The sequence below is a fragment of the Bombus vancouverensis genome, chromosome 8 (assembly GCF_051014615.1).
Source record: "Bombus vancouverensis nearcticus chromosome 8, iyBomVanc1_principal, whole genome shotgun sequence".
Classification (NCBI taxonomy): domain Eukaryota; kingdom Metazoa; phylum Arthropoda; class Insecta; order Hymenoptera; family Apidae; genus Bombus; species Bombus vancouverensis.
Genome location: NC_134918.1, coordinates 1,249,219 through 1,270,957, shown reverse-complemented (window position 1 = coordinate 1,270,957; position 21,739 = coordinate 1,249,219). Strand labels below are relative to the sequence as shown.

The window sequence follows — 21,739 nt, the reverse complement described above, 5'->3', positions numbered from 1 at the left end:
AAAACTACCAACAATTTTTAGTAAAGAGAATAATATTGTACTGAAAACTATCAAAGATCATGTTATTGATACATAGATAAGGATTGTGTTATTAAAAAAATTCTAAACGAGATTTAAAGTATGATGTAAGGAATTAAGTAATAGTTTTTAAATAATATAATTTCTTTTGCTTTACTGGTTGAGTTAATGTATATTATATCGGAAAAGTTTTTATAAAATGTCTATCTCTACACATATTTGTGAAGATACAAGAAAGGATATAAAATCTTACATTTAAGGATAGATTTTTATATCAATTTCTATTATCGTGGTATTTAAAAAAGGATACTAACAGTAAAATTACTTCTATGAGAAAGTTATTCTTTTAAAAATCTTGACATTTCGATTCTTGATACTTCTGATATAGTTATTTTATATACTATTACTTTTTATTATATTATTTCATCTTCAGAGAATGAATACATGAAAGTAATATAACTATCGTGTCATCGTTTGTAATTGTATTATCAAGCGATTTTAATTGTTTAGTCTGTTTTATCATTACGTACGTCAACTTTTTATTTATATTGTATTTCATATACCGTTTAAAATTTAATAAAGAATCTCTTATCAAATTTTTTATATTTCTACATGAAAATTGGCAAATTAAAAAATTATCTTTCTTTACAACTTTTTCAGTTCTCATAAATTACTATACATAGTTTCATAATGGTTTTATAGAGAAAAATGGTACAATGATAAAAGGAAGAATAAGTTACCATGGATTGGGCCTCGGCCAGCCTGTGGTTTGCCCATTCAGTAGCCTCAATTTGTCGTAAACGCTCTCAGCTGGGCTACCAGCACCAACTCCAACACCAACAGCAGCCACCCCTTGCTGCTGCTGTTGCTGCTGTTGCCGTTGCTCCTTCTGTGCTGCTAAATTTCTCAGTACCCTATTTATAGATGACACCTAAAATTAGAAATAGAGTAAGAGGAATTAATTATAATTAATTGTAACTATAATCTACGTCTTAATTACAATCATTATAATTTATATTTTTATTAACATTCAACGTATTTTTAAATATATACATACGTTTTAATTTAAAGAACGTATACTTGGAAAGTGAATAACTTTTACCTATTAGTAGAAAATTAATTATTATTGTCAATCATTCACAGAATGGGTACCTAACTTATTATCCCTGTATATATTCGATATAAATTACTACATTAATCATTTCACGTAAAATTTACTCAAAATTAATCATATTGTAAATACATATTGTTCGTTTAAAAATATTTGAAATGTGGTTAATTTTGCATAAATTTTATATGAAATGATCAGTACTAGTTATTGTTTAATATAAATAAAGATGAAAAACTATTTATTCTGTTTCATATTATACAATATTATAATTTTGTATTATAATCCATTATAATCACAATATTATAATGAGAATAATTGAGATTTTTAGATCTGAATATTTACTGATTGAACATTTCTATAACTTATGATACGAAACGAAATATTTAAAACGGTTAATATAATAGTATCTATTTAAAGAATGAAAATATTAGAAATTTTTATATACAATATAGACTTATTTTTTTAAATATTTTTAAAGTTATATTGTGATATATTTTCTTCATAACTGTTATTTTACATTCATTACAAGAAGATGTAGTAAATACAATTTTTATCATACCATTTGTTTCAGAAATCCAAAAGTTATAAATCTAGAACCTTAAATACAGTCTTGTATAGATTTCCCATATATTATATTCGTATTATAGGTCTATTATGAGCTCTTGTGAGATCTAATTATGTACATATTATGTAATTGAGATTTCCTTCAGACAAACCCTACAAAACGAGCTACACATCATGAGCCATGGGACATGCAGATAGAGGAACTCAGAAAAGAAACTTCCATCGCTCGTTTATTTCGAATCACGTTTATCCGTACAATATCAGTTTCGAGGGACGTCTTTAATAGATTGCGCATTGGTTGAAGAGGCATCGGATTTATTATAAACACGAAACATACCGGTTCAACCGAGTTAAACCATCGAGATAGAGAAAGATGAGAGGAGTTCGGGGGGTGCGCTTCTGCCCGATGAAATGCGATGAGAGCGGTAATTAAAACGATGCGGTGAGCGGCTTGTGCTCCACGAGGGAGTTAATTACCTCCGGCTTCAATTATATCCGTCTCGCGTCACTCCAAGGGGACTTTGGCTTCTGCCAACCTAAGTACGCACTCGCGCGTCTGCGGCGCGAAACACGTGCACGCGGTCGCCTACACGCGCGATGCTACTTCCGTCGATCGACGTGTAGCACGAGAGACCTGGAGCCTGCTGTAATTTCTGAGTCTTCGTTGGAATTAAGCGGAATTTCGTGAGACCTTTGCGAGATACGACGGGAGAGGTCGAACTGGCGATTGAGTTTCGGGCGTTGATATTAGACCTTATGTTGAGATAAGCAAGTCGTATTCACTATATGTATATTAAGTACGTATGTAAAAAACCCTAAATTTAAGAAACGTTAAGACGTTCCGAACGATGCGACGTGATTCTTACCTAAATAATTACAGAGAATTCTGGCGCGAGAATAGGAATTTCTGCTCAATGGTGTTTGAGCGGCTTTGGTTTGCGAATCTTGTTTCGTAAAGTAACAGTAGCGTAACTGGCTTATTTTGCACCAAATAAACTCCTACACTGCTTATCCCTTTCTAATCTTTTTGGAGAAAGGCAAAACATTAACATCTCAATTCTTTTAGACTGTGTTTAAGCTGATGGATACAGGGGCTGTCTCTGTAACCTTGTGAAATGAAACGTTTGATTTAAAGAAATAGGTTTTCGTAATTTTTTTAGTTGATACCATATATTTGTTTATATCCAGATACGCTAAGGTATTTGTGTCTGAAAATGATTAGTTTAAAACATATTCCTTTCTTAATTTCATCAAATTTAATATGTGAAGGACAAGGAAAACATAAACACAAGGGTACTGTTCTGTGTCTCCCATTGACTACCATATATGAAATTTTACAAAATGTAAAGAACAAGACTGAGGGAGAGAGAGAAATGAACTATCAGGAAATTACTAAACCATGTTTAGCATCTTGGAATCACACAGAGTGTGTCATTTTAAATTATCTACGAATGATTTGTTATATGAAGTTTATTTTGTGTTTTATAAATAATAATTGTACCTAACATCTAGCCTTGTAATTCGAAAAAGTATTGAAGTATATGTGTTAGGCTTGGATTAGGTTTTATATTTTTCGTGTTATAAGAGATTAGCTATAATATATTTATTATCTAATTTATTTCTCCGCATTAGTTTTCGTTTTATAAGTATTTTTGACATACTATTTCAGAATATATAGTATAGGATATGTAATTCTAAGGTGTCAGATACCGCGAATGTTTTCTAAACATATTAGAAATATTAAATAATTGTTAGCGAAAGTAGATTGCATTGACTTGTATTTTACGATGAGTTCTATTTATTGCAAATGTTTCTTATGAATTATTTGTTTATATGTAGGATAATTTCCTGATATTAGTGGAATTGCATAATATCGATAGAAATTTCTATCAACAGCATTGCACACATAAATACACGCAGTCTTAATTAAAGTAATTTGTATGGTTTTTACACTTCGTAAATATTTTTAATTATTAGTCGTAGGTCCTTTAATTATCATATTATTTTGTAGTTTAGTTATATTTCTGTTTTAATATATCTTTTTCAGCAATCAACGCGAAGAGTTAAGAGAAAAGAGAAACAGAAAGGAAATAAGCGAACAATGTATTTTTGTAAATACTTATTAGAACTTTTGTTAGATATTTATAGGACTTTTGTTCCATATAATATTTTTTACATAGTTGTATGTAAGTAGAGTTCATTGATGAAAAAATATTTTTTATGATCAATTTATCTTGCGAGTGTTTCAGTCTATAAAAATATTGTAAAGATATATTTTATAAAAATATCCAATCCCTAATAAATTTAACTTAAATTGTATTGTTTAAAGTAAATAATAATGTTATTTAAAATTTTATTGTCTGAATTTTGAAACAACACTGGGCACTCCATATCTGAATCATAGTCTAAAAAGTCTATCCTCAACTCAATTACTTTCTTTACTTAAAATAGAATTATAAATTTACTTTATCTTTCAATTACAAAGAAACAATTACCTATTCTTCTAAATTAGTTTTTTATACAGGTGTTGCAGTACGGTGCAAAATTATAAAACACTTGGTCTATTTTCCATTCTTACGATTTCTACCCAGACACAGAAGTGAAAATCTGTCGTTTATTCATAATATTAATGAATTCATTTAAAAGAAAAAGAAGTAATGGGTCGACGAAATGTTAGATAAGAATGAAGTCGGCTGAATCGTGCTGTTGCAGCTAGAAAAATATACGATTTACAGAATTATATACATATAAAGTATCTATATAATGTGTTACATTTTCCTCTTTTGTATATATATACGAAATATGCTAACACGTAAAGTAACTTATAATTTTGTCAAATATTGTACATAACAAATCTGACCCTCACACATTTTCAGTACACTCGTTATCGTTCCTGTTAGCCACATATATACGCATTTGATACGATTAAAACATATTTTTAAAAAATTGTGTACCAAATAAACGTAATCATAATTTCGAAAACGATATTTGGCATTAATGATTGAAGTATACACGTATCGAAGAATATCCAGACTGCCTCCATTCCCCTTGGTTGTCGTATCTTTTATTTATTCTCTGGCCGACGTGAGCTGCTTTCGTCGGTTCTGTCACTTACAGCTCGTATAAATCCCAGCCAAGTCGTAAAAGAATTCCCACGAACTAAAGCGGTACGTTCTTCTGCTGCCGATAGTTTCGCAATTCATTTCCCAGACGTGTATTTTCTTCCATGCGTCGCCCGCTATTCGCGCGATAACGTTAACGTAAAGTTCTTGTGGTCTCATATAAAACATTTTGGTCCTCCATTTTTAACAATTAAATATTTATTAGTAAGCCGTGAGTGTTTATGCGCACTAAATATGCAAGAAACGTGTGACATTTAACATAATAAATTAATAATTTCATGTTCAACACAATATATGAATATTAAATATTAAGTATTAAGTACAAGTTTATGTAAGCAAATACCTTTACATAGATATATTTTTTCAATATCCGTAATTTTATTTCAACTATTTTTAATATATATCGACCAAAATGTCTACATAGGTACAAATAGACTGCGGACATAAAATATGTAAATTGTAAATTTATATGTTTATGAATATAATTAAAAAAGCGCAACTTGGATAAAAAATTGTTTTATCTATTAAGTATTATATAGAGTATTATATTTTGGATACTTTATATATTTTTGCATATTCCGTGCACTTTTACATCTCCAAATTTTCCATAAATACATAAAAATCCGTACTCTTGTTATAAATAACAATACGTAAAAGTGATATACAGACCTTTAAATATCTGCAAATACATTTCTTCAATATGCTTCATAGTTTACATCCCTAATTTCATATCGTACTCCATTGAACATACATACATTTAAATCGAAATATAAGGATATTTGAATCTGTTTAGAGTTACCTTAAACTAAAGACTTTTTCGTTTCGTTACGAGAAAGATTGTATACAGTATATAGTATACAGGAGAAGAGGAGGAATCGCGTGTCCAAGGATTACGCGCAAAGTTCTGTGATTGGCCATGGGAGATTTTCGTTCCCCAAGGTTTGTTAGACCCGGTGTCAGGGTTCCGTAGCGTTGAAGCGAGCTGACATCTCGGACCCATGAGCGGAGTACTGTCATCCCCCTCAGTGCACACGCGGACACACCGCTATCACGAACACGTCCCAAACACGAAACAGACATCGCTGATACTCTCCCTCGACTTGTCTTCGATGTCCTCTGACATTCTGACTTCGATTCTGGACTTCGACTCTTCTCCTTTTAATCTTATCAACATCCTCAAAATTGACTTTTGTATAAAGATTACATATGATGTAATTTTAAAGATTGTAATTTTAAAGAACGGTATTATGCTTTCGTTAGTGATTTTAGATTGGAAATATTTTAGAGGAGCTTGCAGTTGATACAATTTGTTTGAGACTATTAAACTGCGGATTTTTATGTATCTGTGAGAAATGTGAAGATATGATATGCATAGAATTGCTCTTAATATGCAAAAATATATAAAATCTCCACAGATATAGTACTCGTTATAATACTTAGCACGTAAAACAATTCTCTGCCTACATTCCATTTTTCTAATTATCCTTATAAAATATGAAAGTTTGGATGAATATTCGCAGTCTAGAGATTATATAAGAATAGTGCTTACTGTCTTGGATACTACAGTTTAAAAACCATTGTATTTGCAATATCAAGAATATTATCGAATATGAACATTGTGTAATACCACAAATGTTCAAATTTGAAATATTTTGATGATGTTTTTAAATTAGAAATATTATAGAGGAAAAAAAAGTTATATAACGAAGTTTGCTTGAGATTAAAGAAATATGTATATGTATAAATATGTCGGTTTTATGGTTTTGTGTGCATATTACATTTAGTACTCATATAAATAGTATTCATATATTTAGTATTATATTTAGTATACATAGTACACATCATTTATTGGGTGTATGTGATTGCGCAATCACTTAGTTGCCAACCCAGTAGTATTATATTTGGAATGTTAACAATATCATCAAATTTCAATATTACTCTAATTTAGAATATAATAGGATACAATGTGCATCGTTATACAATTTTTTCGCTACATTTCGTGATTTTCCAGTTTATATTCGTCATTCGATATATAGAACATAAATATACGCGCTAACTAGATTCATGCGGAATGAACGTGTTAGAAAGTATCAAAAACGAATAAAAGCCACTACACACACCAAAATAAAGCAATATACGACCTCCATGCTCCACAATAATCTACAACAGTTCTCTTAGGCGACTTACAAAGTACCAAACCCAGTATTTCCAATTTTCCAGTGTCAGGTCAAACAAACAGGCTTTCTTCCGGCTTTCGTCTTAACGCGATGTCATGAAACGCACAAAAGCGTCCAAGCCGAATGACTCCTCGACGTCACAAGCCCGACACAATGAAAAGTCGTTGCGGTAAAGAAGGTTCTCCCTGCGACAAAGCTGACGTTCTAAAGAACGGGTGCCAGTCAAACGACAATCCCGCTGTGACATCGAGTGTCCTGGCTGTGTTTGGCCATTTTTCTCCTTTTTTTTATTCACCGCGAATATCCTTCTCTTTATTCCATTCCAACACATTTGCGCCCTGTGTCACCCTCGTCATTATATCGTGACAATCGTAACCATACTAGAAATCGATCCCACAATGCTTTTTACGTAAGCTTTATAGCAAACCACTTGCCAAAGATTGAAATTGGTGACACATTTTCATTGGTTGATCGCGAAGAAAAGAGTTTTACGTTTTATCAACGTGTGTTTAGTATATTTTTATGAGTGTGGATGTATCACGGATTGCGGCTTTGGTAATGCGTTTAGTGGCAGTAAGATTCGACAATTGATATTTTCTAGTTCTAGTTTTGAGTATTATTTCACGTCAAGAGGCTATAGAACTTCTTTACGAACTTAAGGAATACTACAGCTAGTCACGAAAGTCTACGTACTCATATTTGTGTATTTGACTTATCAAAGAAACTAGAAACGCAATTTGTCACAGAATTCTTTATACTTACGTATCAATACAATTATCGTTAATGTATTTCTAAAATAAATTAAACAAATTAAAGCATTTTACCTACAAAAGTTTTAGAATTAAGTTCGTTAAGTTCGTTTCTTGCGTATTCGTAAATTTTGTTTCTTATTGAATCTGATTGGCAATTGGCTATAATTAATTGTTTATTTAAATTAATCGAACCTTTTATTGGTGTTGAACGATTAGGGTTCTAAATACTAATAGAATTTTTACGAATTTTCCCGAAATTTTGTATTTATCATTAAAACTAAGAAAAACAACATTAAATACATTTGTCTTGATAAGTAAATAACACATCTTTTCTCATTTTTATTTTTAAATTTAATGGAATCGAGGTTTAATTAAGATTTCAAACTGTTGATATAAATCTTTTAAGACAATGATATCGATTAATTTTTAAATAAGAACCAAAAATATTTTAAAAAGATAATATTCGAGCTGTTTATTTTACGTATTCCAGATATACAAATGTAAAAATTGAATTAAATCTGTATATTATAAAAATTTCTTTTATTTCTTTTTATTATTTTCCATAATTACAGTTTGTATATTTGAAAATTATCAACGCATTGTTTCAAAATAATCCGCATTATTCTTAGTTATCATTGTTATCGAACCGTTTAGAATAATAGCGAGAATAATATTATGACGTCTCTATCAGACACCCTTTTCGATGATTGGCCATCTTCTTCACAGATCATGCTAATTTATGCCACCCGATTCTTCCTAGTTCCTAGTGTGTTCCCCAGCCCTCGCCCGTATCGTTCTTCATACGAATCACATGCACTGCGGATAATAACTCCGACCCTTTTATGTTTATCATAACGGGAGGTATTATGATACGTAGCATAAAAAACATGTTGAGACACGTACCGCCGACGATATTTGATAGAATGATAAACTTTGGGATTTATATCTTGATGAATAAACTTCTGGACGTAATTCAGTTATTTTTTGAGAATTCAAACACTAACTCTATATGCAGATAACAAAATTGAGAAATTGACAAAAGTTAGAGTTGATGATGCTTAGAGTTGAACTTGGTTTCCCAGAAACTCAAATAACAATAGGTTAAAATTTAACGAGTTGGTATTTTTTCGTAAAATTCAAACTTGAAATAAACGTCATTTCATACTATAGCAACTTAATAAAACACATTATAGAGTGTGTAAAAACATCGTACAAAGAAACTTATTGAACGATTTAATAGAAAGCAAAAGTTGATGTCTTACGCAACATCAACTGTATCTATTGAGTTCGTTCATTTAATATTGAAGCAAAGCAGCTCGCATTATCATCGCGTTGATTTATCGTTTATGTGAAACATGACGCGAGAAGCGGTGGTTATTCAAAACAGGATACGAGCGAGTCGTTCACTGAAAACAGTGTGACATCCGCGTACAGCCCTTAACCAAGACTTTCATGACTTTTAAATAACCCTCGTAAAGTGCTTTTGACCAGGCTTGGATCGGTTTCAGGATGTTTTTGTCATAATAAAGCCGCGGTGTATGGGGCACGTTCAGACCCTAGGATAACGGAAGTAAACTGTATGGGGAAAGGAGAGAGGAATCGCTCCCTTCGCTTCTTCCGCTTTTCTCGCTTGATACACTCTGCTCCTGTGAATTTATACAGGCTATTACAGGATTGGTTCTTATTAGAATAAAATAATTACTGACATTTTCACGTTTGGAATTACATTACTTGAAATATTATTTCAATATTATTTCTTTTGTTCAAGAAATAATCTTAGACGATTATTTCAAAGACCAATTGTTTCAAATGAATCGATAGTATTTGTACTTATTATCAAATTAAAGTAATAGTATATTTAATAAATACATTATTCCAAATACGATATTTATGTACCTATACATTGCATTAAGAAAATAAAGATATTTTGCAATTTTTATTTTATCTGTTATTTTGTTTTAAACGAAATTATTTGGATACCTAGTAGTATAGAATTTATTATATGAAATGCAGATGAATATTGAAATAAATATAAAAAACGTGGAACTTACTATGGAAAAGATTTGAAAGGTTAGTAAACTAATTAATTTTCATCCTGAGTCTTCTAACAATTTCTTACAGAGAATAATAGAATCGATTAGTAATATTAGAAAATGTACTGTGCAATTTACGCTTCTAGTTCCTGGATGGATATATGTATATATACACTGAATCGCGCATCATTCGAAATCATTTAATTTTGTAAATGAAAGAAATTTTTCAATTTTCTCGACATCGCTGTCTGAGCATTTTTTTATATAGCGAATAATTGTAATTAGTGATAATTCTCATTTACGGATTGGAATTTAATACCCTTTATGTAGCAGAAAGCAAAGTGGTTGCAAAATGTCATGTAACCTGTCATTAAATCACCCCTTTTATTGCCAGAAGCATAGTGTGTAGTAGTGGCACCTAAATCACAAGTTACCTGATTTCTGAATCGGTTGCTATATGTTGCCACGTAATAAGAGTATATCGTGTTATGCGGTTTCCGCTCTTCGACACGTGATAACGATTTAGCGCTTCGCTTCTAAGCACGCCCCTTGTAGTACTGTGCAAGGTATAATTGTCATTTGCTCGAGCGACATGTATTATGAGACGTGTTGAGAGGAATGAAGATTAAAATTTGAGGTGAATAGGACATTTAATTTTTGGCTACAGGCTGGCGATTTAGTGTAGCTTTACAGAAATATTTCACTGAAATGAATTAAACTAAAGAAATGAAATAAAAGTATTTAATATACTGTTCAAATTTTTTCTTATATTTTATATATTATATAAAACTGTTTATGTATCGAATGTATATTAGAAATACGGACCAAATTAAATTGAAGTTGAGTCTAGAAAGTATCTTTTGGAAAGGATCATGCCTATTATAATAATTTAATAATTTATTTTTATTTTGGCCTCCTCAGCCTGGTAATGGATTTAGCTTATAATTCTTTTCATTCATCTTTCCGTACTCCTCATAACCGAACACAAACTACTCGCAAATTTACTTAACCTATCCCATTCTATTGACACTTTAGCCCTAATTTCAGTATACTATCATTTTATTGCCCCCTTTTCCTTTCCTAGTTCTCGCCGACAATTGACTGTTTCTTCGTAGTATCCTCCTTTTACTCCTACTAAACTTCCTCTTAACCTCCTTACTCCCCCACATCCTTCTGTGTAGTGTTTCAGTGATCCCTCCCTCTTCGCACATAGCCTACATTTCCTTTTATTTTCAATTAACCAACATCTGCTCGTCTTTTCCATATTTCTACGTTCTATTGATCTCTGATTACGTGCTTTTACTTCTTCAAGTAAAAGGATTACGATTATTGGTTTATCATTGTCGAACAATTAAATAATGTGATGAGAAACATTAACAAAGGACACAAAAATATTTAGGTATAATAGTACAATATTTGAATTTTTAAATAGAGTAAAATATCTCAAAAGTATTTAATTTTCAATAACCTTATCTCATATTTTTTATACGTAGAATGATAGGGAGAATCGATTTATGCAAACAAAGATCCATTACTACGATTTAAGTAAAAACCATAAATGTATTTTGCAGGTAATATATTTGTAGAAAAGTTGCACAGCGGGATATGACACAGGTTATTAAGTAGTGCAATTTCTAACGTCACTTCAGATTAATTATAGTTCCTCTTAGTTACTAGAATCATTCTGTATATATAGTCAGTCACGAAAGCCTACATATACATACTTATCGTATTTTGTGTATGACTTATCAAAGAAAGTAATAATACTTGTCACAAAATTATTCATTCTTATATATGTATCAACATAATCATTATTAATGTATTTCTCAAGAGAATTAAAAAAATTTAGCTATAACGAAATTACATCAGAAATTGCAAAAACATTAGTTGTTTCAACGGTAAGGAGATATCAGGACATTATTCATGATTACGTATACACTGTATATATATCTTAATGTGCTTTAACAGTATGTGCCTTAATATAATAATGGTAAAGTTTTTACTAGAGATTACTTTTAATACCTAACATTTAAGACTGACTGTACTTCCCGTAAAGCATAACTACAATTTAAATGTAGTTCGACTAAATACCATTTATAAAATTCACGTCATTAAATTCTTCCCATTGTATCAATCCAAAATTTTTTATATTACATTATATTGAAGTATGCTCGCTGTATGTATTAACGACAGTTTCCACGGGAGGTAAAACAGGCAAATGGCGCAATTTTTCACCGATTATTCGAAATTGCGATCGCAACGAATTCGTACGTGTCGAAATTGGGGTGAACCGGTGCGGCACGCGTCGATACGCCGATTTGCAGTATAAATCTTGCACCCTACGTTGTCAGGATGTCGCGCAGTCACCCCATAACGCGTGGGAAATCACGACTGGATCAAGTCGAAGGATAGCAGAGGAAAGAAAGATGTGAAACGCGTGCACCGCGATTGTGTAACGTGACAGCTCTATTATGTACTCTCGATCCTCCGACTCGCCTCTGCTTAAGTTGATCTGACCGCTCTGAATATTTCCGTCACCCTTCCTGCCCTTCTCCAACGAAAATGACACGCTGACGTTGTAACTCTATTAAGGTTATGGTTTTTGGTGAGCTTTCTAGAGGGAAAAGCAGATAAGATATGAAGATTATAGGAGTAAAATGCAATGAGCGGTAATTTGTCATTTTTATGATTTATAACGGAACAATTTTGAAATTCAATACGTTTTATACTTTCAATTCCTCCCTTTTTATTTCACTTTGATTAAATATTATTTGGTATTAGTCGTAACTGAATTGGCGGTTTCTATGCATTCATGTAAAATTTAAAGGTGCAAAAATTGTATAAAATATATACAAAATCTACAAAAATATATGTATATAGGTAATGTACTAAGTAGAGTGTTCGTTACAATTTTGAATAGGTAAAACGTATTTCTATCTATGTTCTCTTATAATTGTGCCTACAAAAATTATAACAGTAGAAGTGAAGTAAAGCATAAAAGGTGTCTAAGTAGTAATAGGAAAAGAATTGGGGCTTAAACTAGGTTCTTTGTATACATATACTAATCGTGGCATACTTATTTTGATTGTGGCATTAACTGCTCTAGATTCGATCATGTAATAATTCATCATCATTAATTGAACATCTATAGCTCATTACAATTTTTCCTATTGTTCCTATTATTATATTTAGAATAATCTATTAGATAAAAACATGTTTTTAATGAGCAAAAAAATTATACAATATATTTATATATCGTATTTATATACCGTGGGTACCATACAAAAGATAAGCACAAGTAAATAATGAAATGACAATATAAGAAGTAACCAAATCAGTTCACACAAATAGTTAATTGTATCCTTTTAATAGAATGCTTCTTAATAGATTAGCAATTGAATCACCGCGATATCAATTAACCATCCATATCGGAGTAGAACTAGACGCGAAAACCAATTCCGGCCAGCGAAGACGATCTTTTCCCTTGTATCGTTATCAGGCGGGCCATTATTCCACAAGTTATCGCTGTTGCTTTGATTTATTATTCGAAGCACTAAGAAGCTTTGCCGAACCCTTGGTTACATCATGGAATTCTTGTTTCCAGACGGTTATACTAAGAAAATGGCACCAGGAAAGAGATAACGTAATAGGAGGACGCGGAAAAATGAATGCAATGGGTTACAAATTCGTATCAACCTCAAATTGTCAATTTTGAACGACTCATATCTTTGTAGAAGTTTTACAATTTTTATTAATGAAGTTTAATTACGTCAACATGTACCATCGTTATCTTATTTATAGGTATTTATTTTATATTATTTTATTATTTATATATTTTATTATTATTTGGAAATATATACACAAAGTAGAATCTTTTATCGTTATACATACATATGTAGGAACACATATTCTAGGAAGTTGCATTTACGACAAAGGTTTCTACTATTTCAATTTTGCTTATAATTACTTTTGAAAATGAACTACTCAGTTCTATAAAAGCAGGACAAAAATTATATCGTTAATTATAATTTTACATTCAGTGCACATTTCAATCATACGTTTGATATTTTTTTAAAAATATTGGAATATTCTGTGCGAGCTGTAAGTTACACAATATCTTAAACAATACATCTGATATTTCCTAAAAAGCTTCTGTAGAAGTTCTATGTAATAGAATCTAGATATTCTACAAATGTCATTTAGTCTATACATTATAAGACAACCATACACTGATAATGTAAAGTGCTCATTAATAACATTTGAAGATACATCTGACCTAAAATCCAAAATAAAGAAAAAAATTAAAAAAGATAGCAATGGAAATCAAAACCAAGAAACGAAGGGAACATATTTCCAAAAATGTTCGCAATCATACCCACTAAACGTGAACCAGTGAAAGAAAGGCGAGCAGGAACCGGAGTAAAAGGGAGCGATAGCGATTGCGCGGGCAAGATACAAATTACATTTAAATAGAAGTCGAGGAACGCACGGTATTCGCAATTTAAACGGATACAGAGCGAAAGAGAGATAGAAGAAAACAAGAAAGCACAGAGTGGATCACGCGAGCGAAGAAGAGACATGAAAGGCCGATTCTAAAATACAACGTGAAACAACAACGGATGGAACAGGAAATCAGAGGGGAAATACATCCACTTTTACTCGACGAAAGATCGTAGAGAGTTAGAGAACAGTGGGATCAAGTTCAATATATGTATTGTAGTTACAAATTCTAATCAAATTCAACACCCAAGGTTCTGTTCACAAGGTTCGGAATAATAAAAGAACTCTTTTATGATTCATTTAAGCATTTATAAGTCTCGAAACTCTATTTCTGACTATTCTGATATTTAAACAAATCTTCAAGTTTATACGTTTTTAAATTCTTGAATTTTTCAGTTTTCGAATTCGCGAGAAACATGAGAATTTCAAATTCGTTATGGTGCAATAATGTTGCACTTATGTTTCATGATTAAAATAATCCTATGATAAGGTTACTTGAGTCTATGAGATATACAGAAACGAAAAAAAAAAAACAAAATTATTTGCTAAGATTAAGAAATATACACACGCTACTGAATCATAATAATTATAATTGAAGATATTAATATTAGCTGTACCAACTTTTCTTTTCAAAATGAGTAGAAGTATGATATATTCTACTGTATATTTCATTTCATCGCATCATTAATAACGTGTTAATTAAAGAAAACAATTAATTAAACAAACAGCAATAACTGTTTTCAAAGGTAGATCGCTTGAAAATTGTTTATAACGAAATTTCGCGAATTACAGGCAAATTACTTGATTTGTACTTATCATTCAAGACAGCCAACTTCGTCTTATTGTTGAAATTTCAAAGAGATTCGTGTAACACGCATAATATATTCATAAAAATGGGTACGCAGACTGTCCAAATGTAATACTTTCGTGTATCACTATATTATACTTGCGAAGTACTTGAATCCATCACTAGTGTTAGACGTCTGATGCCACGTATAATCACAGCTTTTAATCTGGAACGACGAAGGGTAGTTTTCGGCGGCGATAGAAGGGCTGCTGCTTCGAAGACGCCCATGGGGTGGTACTCTGTTTCATGGTGAAACGGGGGATACGGTATTTAGCAACGCGCCAGGGGGTTCCCTAAAGTAATAGAGGGGCGGCGAGCGCGCCACGCGTCGCACGTTATTGCCTCCTGCACGTACCACGGTGAACGCGCCACCAGCAACCCTTACCACCTTCGGATTCCTATGATCCAGCGTAGCTTTCGATAGATGCTCCTCGAATAGAGGGCATCGGTCACGTGCGTGATTTTCTGGATTATATCTCATCAGTTGCTTGATGATTGGAATAGAGAGGTGGTATAACAGTGAGAAGGGATGGTATAACTGGATAACAGGTGACGTACAGTGGCTCATAAAAATACAGGTATTTGTACATTTACTAATATAAATAATAAAAAGTTTTTATGCTTGGTTATTATATAAGACATTTTGAAATTTCATTAGCACTATAACGAGCGCGACTGCCATGACTCTATTGGCAAAACTTGAATGATAAATATACTATTTTCGAGGTTTTATGTATGCATGTCCCCGTATTATGTGCATTCTGCGCATTTTTGTAATTTAAAAGCCGCAGTCTACTTATATATCACATATATAAATATCCTATACGTGTGTATGTGTGTTTCTAGGATATTAAATATAAAAGTTCATACTTTTACAGATATAATTAAAAGAACGGATCCTAGATATACACAACTGTTTTACTTATTAAGTATTATAACAGATACACAATATTTCAGATATTTTTGCATGTTATATGCATTTTTGCACCTTCTGATACATTCGGCAATATATTCATATTTAAAGTTCTGAAAAAAATGTAATACTCTCGATACAGTGTTTCCTTTCAGCGAACGAATTTTAGTTTTTACGGTGGCTTGGCGCATGGCAACGAAAACTCAAGGCCTCCTAACGAAGGATACCTCTGTCGAAGCGGTTAACGTCACTTTAACCAGGCCAGCAATCTTATACTGAGCCGTTCAAGTTCAACCACCGTGTGGCGGCTGTCTCGTCCAATCAGAAACGATCGACGTGCATAAACGACCGTGTGTCATCTTGGAGACGAGTCCTGTACAGAAACTGTACATGCACGGATCGGTATAGCCGAAGGATATCGGTTTACAGGTTGACCGATTGTCTTCAACATTTCTCTTTTAAAAGGCTATCAGACACTTCGATCTTCCAGCTATGTATTTTTATTTTTGGTTTGGTTTGGTTTTGCGAGACTGGTCTCTCGCCTTGAAATTACTCTGTGAATTCCTTTGCTTCGTCTTATATTCCTCTAGAAGCATAAAGATGTGGAATTGTTTGTTATTAGTAAAACGCTGGTATTTATGCAAATTTGTATTTTTGTACATATAATTTACAAAATAGAACTTGGACAAAAAAATGTCTTATCTATTGAATATTGCAAAGGGAGCTGTGCTTTGATTATTTTATAACAGTAAAGTTTCATATAGGCTAGTAATTCTTAAAGATTTTGACAGTTTGCTACTGGTTTTCCCTTAATTCTTCTTGATTGTCCTAATATAATCTTGTTCTTATATAACACATTATAGCCCACGATAAAAGTTAATTCCACAAGAACACTGATTATTATTATCGATAGATCGATAATTAATAGATTGCGAATTCCAGTACAAATTTATATCCTTACGAATACAAGGGATGAAATGGAATTCGAATAGAAGTTTATTTCATCTATGAAAAAATTATGATCAGTACATAGGTCGCGAAATGTTATGTATTTCTCCATATTTAATCAGAGTATTAGAATCTCCAAATTATTTGTGACACTTTCACAGTGACTATTTAATTCTATTGTTCCAAAGTAGGAATTACCAGTTTTAGAATTCAAAAATTCTGGGAACGGAGCTGTTATAATTTTATCACTTAAAATAATTTGTCTGTTAAACGATTGCTCTTTAGCGTAACTATCCATTTTTGTATTTTTAAATTTCGTGTAAACGTATAAAAATCCGCAGTCTAGTGATTAAAAAGGAAGACTCGCGTCTAAAGAAAAAAAAAAGAAGACTTCACCGACAGCTCCTGTAAAAGATCGGCCATGGAAATAAGGGGAACCATAGCTTACGAGATTCAGAGGGAAACGAAGCAGTAGAGAAAGAAAGGATAGCGTACGAAGAAACGCCTGACCAAGGAGATGAAAAAGGGTGAGAGTTAGTGGCGGTTCTCTGAGAAATACATAATGCAGTAGCCGGACGTCTCCGACACCCTGTCCCTGCCACCCTTCACCAACTCTATCTCTGTCTAGAGACCAAGAAGAGAGTCGTGAGAGGATACACAGAGGGGTTGGTGCAGCGAGGAGGGCTGGTAACGCGAGAGGACGAAGGGGTGCATTGATTTACGTGGCCAGCCCAAGCCGAGGGTGTCTCCAAGGCGGACGTACAGGGGCCAACAATTCACTCGCTTCGGCTTCCACCAGCCATCCATTACTTTGCCTCTTCTACCGGCTGAGATCTAACTCTCCCTCCCCTTTGATACCTCCGACCACTGTTGCTGAGTCTTCTTCCTCGGTTTTGCTGGAATTGTTGCGGTCACTTATTGTTACGTGTGTGTATCGAAATGAACAGATGTGTAGTATTTTGATTGGTGGGTTGGTGTCTTTCAGTATGATGGGATATGACCTTTCTGTACTAAGTTATACATATATGCAGTCTTCTAAAGAACATTGTAAGATCGAGGTTTTTTTATTCATTAATTCAATTCAATTCAAGGAATTCAAGGTGCAAAAATGTAGAAGATGTACATAATAATACGTAAAAAGTGAAAAAAAAGTACATGGTGACTTATTATAACATTTAGCGAATAAAATAAACCTTCATCTAGATTCCATTTAATTACTCGTTACTAAAAATGTGAACTTACATAGAACCGGCAGTCTAATTATAATTAATGCAAAGTTAAAATCTCGAAATTTCGAATTATTAATTGAAAACTTAGAAATCGCTAAATATAGAAGCTCCCAATTGCATCACTGATATTTGACAGAAATCCCTATAACGCGGGAAATATGTGTTCGGAATAAGTTCCAGGAGTCTGTCCATTAAATTTATATTTCTTTCTCTTTTAGAGTATTTAAAAAATTCTTGAAAGTCGTAGTTACAAAATCTCATGCGTTTGTAAATCACAATTAAGTCTTTTAAGAATTCGACACGTTACTTTTCCTTTCAACTATGTTACATTAAATCCTCATTTTTACATATTGAATAGCGTTAATCTTCATATATTATACGTTTTCATATCACATGTATTTTGTAAATTTCTGCGCTTTTAAAATTTCCACGAACGAAATGAAATAGATCTTCACAGTTTACTTCTTACGGTATCGAAAAATTCGTTTCATATTAAACTATTCCAAAATCTTTTGTCACTCTTAAATAAAAATATAAATTTGTATTATCTATTATTTGTAAGTAAAAAAACGGATTCTATATAGGAAGAGAATATTGGAAATGGCGCAAGACGTGACCAACATGCTAATAGAGACGATTGGTCGTTCAAACGTTCGTCCAGTTTGCTCAAACACGTGGAAATAGCGTGCAAACACGTCCCTGAGATGGTCCATTCACTGCGGGAGACTATTAATTACAGGAACACGCTCGGTCACCACGGGAAATCGTGCTATCCCTCGATTCAACTCTCTTGCGGTACTCGTGATTTTCCACCCCTGAGTCAGGGAGGCAGAGGGAACAACGATGGTGTAGATATCACATAGTCACCACCTGTGAAAACGCCTCTGGTATCGTTTCGACATCCAATTCCCTCTTTACACAGTTAAATCAATCTAATTGATTCCAGTGGTAATAAGATGTATACGATGATTCTTCTCATTATTAATTCTTATTATAATATTAGAAAACTTATTATTATAATATTAGAAATATTAGAAATTATAATATTAGAAAATTGGAAGGAGTCTATACTTTTGAGATAATATTGTAATATTTTGAAGAATCTTCGTTATTTATGAAATATTCGTATTATAATGATTAAAACTTAGAAAATGTCAATAAAATCGTATTTGTTTTATTAATTTATATTGTATCTATTCGTTCCTCTTGTCGATCATAATCCCATTTTCCAAAACTCTTGTTCCTCTTGCTCATCTTTTTCATCTTTTCAAGTTATTTATTTCTAAACTATATTTCGTTTATTCGCGCAATAAAAAAATTTTCATTTAAGTACTCCTTCTTTGAAAATGCATTTTAAACAGAAGAATTTATCAATGCATATTTCAAATTTTTGAAAGATGTTTTAAATCTCTATTTCTTATTACTTTTTGATCAGAATTCGATATCAAAATAAAATCGTTAACTTTTGATAGCAACGGAGCAGGGATTGAGTTGCAGAAGCAACCTTAACTTTTAGATCGAGTGCTGTACACAGCAACCACTCGTGATTTCGAAGTGTTCATTGGGGGTGAGACATCAACGTCAACTCCCGGAAAGAACGATCGCGGTCAGGCTGACCAGCTCAACGAATGTAATCTCGTTTGACAGTGGTTCTCTCTTATTTTACAAAACTGCTTTCTATATCAATTATTATTATGTAAGTATGTTTTGCAAGTCAACGATATTTCGTTCAAATATTTACTTAAAATTTGCTTACAATATTTACTTTTGAATTTTATAATAGAGATTTCTTTCATTTTTCTACTTTTATTAAGTACAAAAAAAATATACCGTAGTTGTGTATGTATCTATCTCTTGAAAATGAGTTTATGATTTCTTATTGTTCTTAAATATGATACAAAAGCTAGAGTTTATAATAATGGAAGCTTAAAGAAGTTTTCCCTATTTTCATTATATCAATACCTATCTTTTTGTTCTACTATTTATATTTTTAGTTTTATTACTTTCGCCATTATTTAACACTTTATTTTTTCATATTTTTTTTTAAATAAATTGCCAAACAGCAACGTATAAATAAAGTCATACATCGGATAAAAAATTCCTAACACCTAAACAATAATCATAAAACATTTAAATTTCTGCATCTTTAGTTCCACCGAGGTTTGCAATTTAATTTATACAGAGAATAAATATCTATACTACTAAATTCTAATAAAAGAGGAAAGTAAAATAGTAGAGAAACGCTTGAAAGAAAATTCTTAACAATTTTTTATAAAATTTGTTACATTTTTCAATTTAATGAGAAAGAAAATAACATAGTAAAGAAGCGCTTGAAACAAAATGCCATAAATGTTATTTATGAAATATTCTAGTCTATAGAATTTATTATATTATTATATAGAATATTATATTTATTAATATATTAATATATTATTATTAATATAATATTTATTATATTATATATAGAATTTATTAGAATTAATTTCCTAAAAAATTGTTAATAAAACATTATACTCTTCCTTTCCATTATCCAATTGTAATAAAAATAAGGAGAAATGTGATGTAAAATCAACATTGGAAACTGAATTCCTAAAAAATTCTTCTCTTTTCTACTGTGCTCAATCCCAATAAAAGGAAAAATAAAATAGCAGAAAATATTTGAAATCAAATTCTTAAGAAATTCTTTTCTTTCATAATATATATATATACAGTTTTATTAAAAAGAAAACTAGCAAACAAATATCCGGAAATAAATTTCTAAAAAAATTCTTTTCCTTTTTATACTATTTATTTTGAATAAAAGCAAATTTAAAATATAAATATTTTAAAAGAACCTAATAAAATACCTAATAACAAAATACTTCAAATTAAAGATTTTTGTCTTCTTTACCATCAATTCCAATAAAAATGAAGTAAAGGTTTCTTTTTAAAATATAAATATCTAAAATGATTCTTTTCTAAAGATGTTATTCTTAATATATAACATATCAATCATTAAATACGTAAGTGAAAATCCTATAAATTTTATAATTTATTCTAATCAAAAAAAAAAATAAAAAAAATAAAAAAACGTTTAAAATCAAATTCTTAGAAAATTTTTTCTAAAATATTATTCCGAATATTGTTTCCATTATAATATGATCGTATATAAAATATTATTAAATGAAATTCCTAAAACTCTATAAACCTGATTCTAATAAGAACACAATAACGAAAGAAGCTTTTAAAATGAAATCCCTAAAAAATTTTGTATGAAACATTGTCAAATGAGAATCTGAAAAATTCCATAATCTTGATAAGAAAATTTTCACGGCCTAAAAATGAAAACGACCGGACAATTTTCAGCCATGGATGGTATACCTTGGAGAATTGGCCGAGAACCACTGATAGTATCCCGGAATCAGTGGTGCGAGTAAACCAATAACGCGTCCGCCACGCCGGGTGCCAGATTCAAATCCAACCGGGGGCTGAAACGGCATTCGACGACGAAACGGATAGCGAAAGCTTCACAGGACATTTCGAATC

The 21,739-nt window shown here is 31.6% G+C and overlaps 1 protein-coding gene across 1 annotated transcript in view; it reads right to left on the bottom strand.

Moving 5' to 3' along the window:
- LOC117164757 (paired box protein Pax-6) overlaps positions 1-1,024 on the bottom strand; it is a 63,812-nt gene extending 62,788 nt beyond the window's left edge. Inside the window, exons 1-2 of the mRNA XM_076621132.1 lie at positions 1,019-1,024; positions 759-949 (exon numbers count right to left, since the gene is read on the bottom strand). Coding sequence (XP_076477247.1) covers positions 759-949; positions 1,019-1,024 — 197 coding nt within the window. The remainder of the gene's footprint in view (positions 1-758; positions 950-1,018) is intronic.
- Positions 1,025-21,739: the final 20,715 nt, after the last annotated feature.